This window comes from Aptenodytes forsteri, unplaced genomic scaffold, assembly GCF_000699145.1.
Source record: "Aptenodytes forsteri isolate BGI_AS27 unplaced genomic scaffold, ASM69914v1 Scaffold187, whole genome shotgun sequence".
In the NCBI taxonomy this organism is placed as follows: domain Eukaryota; kingdom Metazoa; phylum Chordata; class Aves; order Sphenisciformes; family Spheniscidae; genus Aptenodytes; species Aptenodytes forsteri.
In genome coordinates, this window is record NW_008794084.1 from 1333715 (window position 1) to 1335290 (window position 1576).

A 1576-nucleotide genomic window follows, 5' to 3' on the forward strand; every position below is an offset into this window, starting at 1 on the left:
CCCTGTCTTCTCCGTGCCGGGCGCCGCTGACGCTGGAAGGGAGGCGAGGCAGTTTCCCGTCCCCAAAGGGGCGAGCGAAAGCGGAGTGGGGAGAGGACGGGTGCCTGCTCCTGCCTGCCCCGGGAGGCAACCGCGAGGGTGGGGTGGGCGCAGGGAGTCCTGGGGCTGGCGGCAGCGGAAGGACAGTTTGGGAGGGCAGGGGAAACGCCACGGGAAACGTTAGAGCGGGTGGTGTACGGGGGAGCAGGAGGATGGGAGGGAAACCCCTGCCTCCGGCTGCTCCTGTCCGGGCAGCCCCAGCCTGGCCCTGCGTGGCTGTCTCCGAGAAGCCCGGGGCTGGGGACGGGAGGCTCCGGAGGTGTGAACTCTGGAGTCCAGCTCAGGCAGGCGTGCTGGGCAGGGAGCCACACGGGGAAGACACGGCCGCGGCGCGCATGCACACACGCAACAGCTCCCTACAACGCGGAGAGCCGGGGCCGGCGGCTTCCCGGCGGAGCGGGCTGAGAAGGGCAGCTGCACGGGGACAGAAGGAGACAGGGGCCAGGCAGGGGATGGCTCGTCAGCGTGACTCCGTCAAGCTTGGCAGGGCTGGGCAGGAGAGCTTGCGACAGCCCAGCCCACCCTGGTGCTGGAGCAGAGAAGCTGCCCCCAGCCCCCGGGAGGGGGTTGCTGCGCTCCCACCCCCCTCCCCAGCTGCCACGCTCTTTCTGTAGGTCCCAGATGAACGCAGCCCGGGCCTGGGGCTCCCTCGGCTGCTCCCGGCCCGCTGGCCCTGACGGGCACCGAGTCCCCCAGGGCCAGGAGGGCCTGGGCTGAGGGTCTGAGCTCCCCACGCTGCTGCCCTGCCTCCACGCTCCAGCCCCCGGAGAAAGGACCTACCTCTCCCTGCCCTGCTGCCTCACCTGCGGCCCCCGGGGCTGCCCCCACGCTCCGCCGTCACTTCAGCAAGGATATGTCATCGGCGAAGTCGTCGTGGTCCCGCCGCAGGCAGTGGAAGCAGCGCCACTGGAACACCATGAGGCAGAGGGGCAGCATGAAGAGGGCGCAGATGGCTGCCATGACGTAGGCGATGGTCATCAGGGTGGACTCGTCCGTCTGCGGGATGTTGTAGCCGCAGTCCTCCATGTTGGAGTGCAGGTAAGGTCCCTCCACTGCGGCCGTCCGAAACTCGTCGTGCACTGTGGGCGGGAGAAGGCAGGGCTCTGGCCACCGTGCTACTGCTGCCTGTCCACATCCCCTCCGCCCCCCTCCGGGCCCAGCCCTCACCGTGGCAGGCACTGACAGCGAAGCCGATGCGCTTGCGGGCACGGTCGAAGACCACGTAGAAGCCCTCCATGATAACGGCGCCCATGACGGTGCCTGTGGAGGACTGGGAGATGGCGAACTTGTAGCAGTCGTCCTGAGAGGTGGCCACGTCCTCCACCGGCCGCAGGTATTGCTGCAGGAAGAGAGGCGCCCTCAGGAAGGGGGACGGGGCAGGGCTCCCGGGGGCGGGCAGCTGCGCCCACCCAGCACGGTCCTGCCCGTGCGGCCAGCTCGGCGCCGGGCAGGGTCTGGCGGGGCCCCCCGTCCCCCT

General features: G+C 70.1%; 1 protein-coding gene across 1 annotated transcript in view; it reads right to left on the reverse strand.

The window, feature by feature from the left end:
• Positions 1-12: 12 nt before the first annotated feature.
• The window catches only part of BACE1 (beta-secretase 1), an 8535-nt gene continuing 6971 nt past the window's right edge, over positions 13-1576 (reverse strand). The window contains exons 9-10 of the mRNA XM_019470518.1: positions 1267-1438; positions 13-1178 (exon numbers count right to left, since the gene is read on the reverse strand). Coding sequence (XP_019326063.1) covers positions 937-1178; positions 1267-1438 — 414 coding nt within the window. The 3' untranslated portion in view covers positions 13-936. The remainder of the gene's footprint in view (positions 1179-1266; positions 1439-1576) is intronic.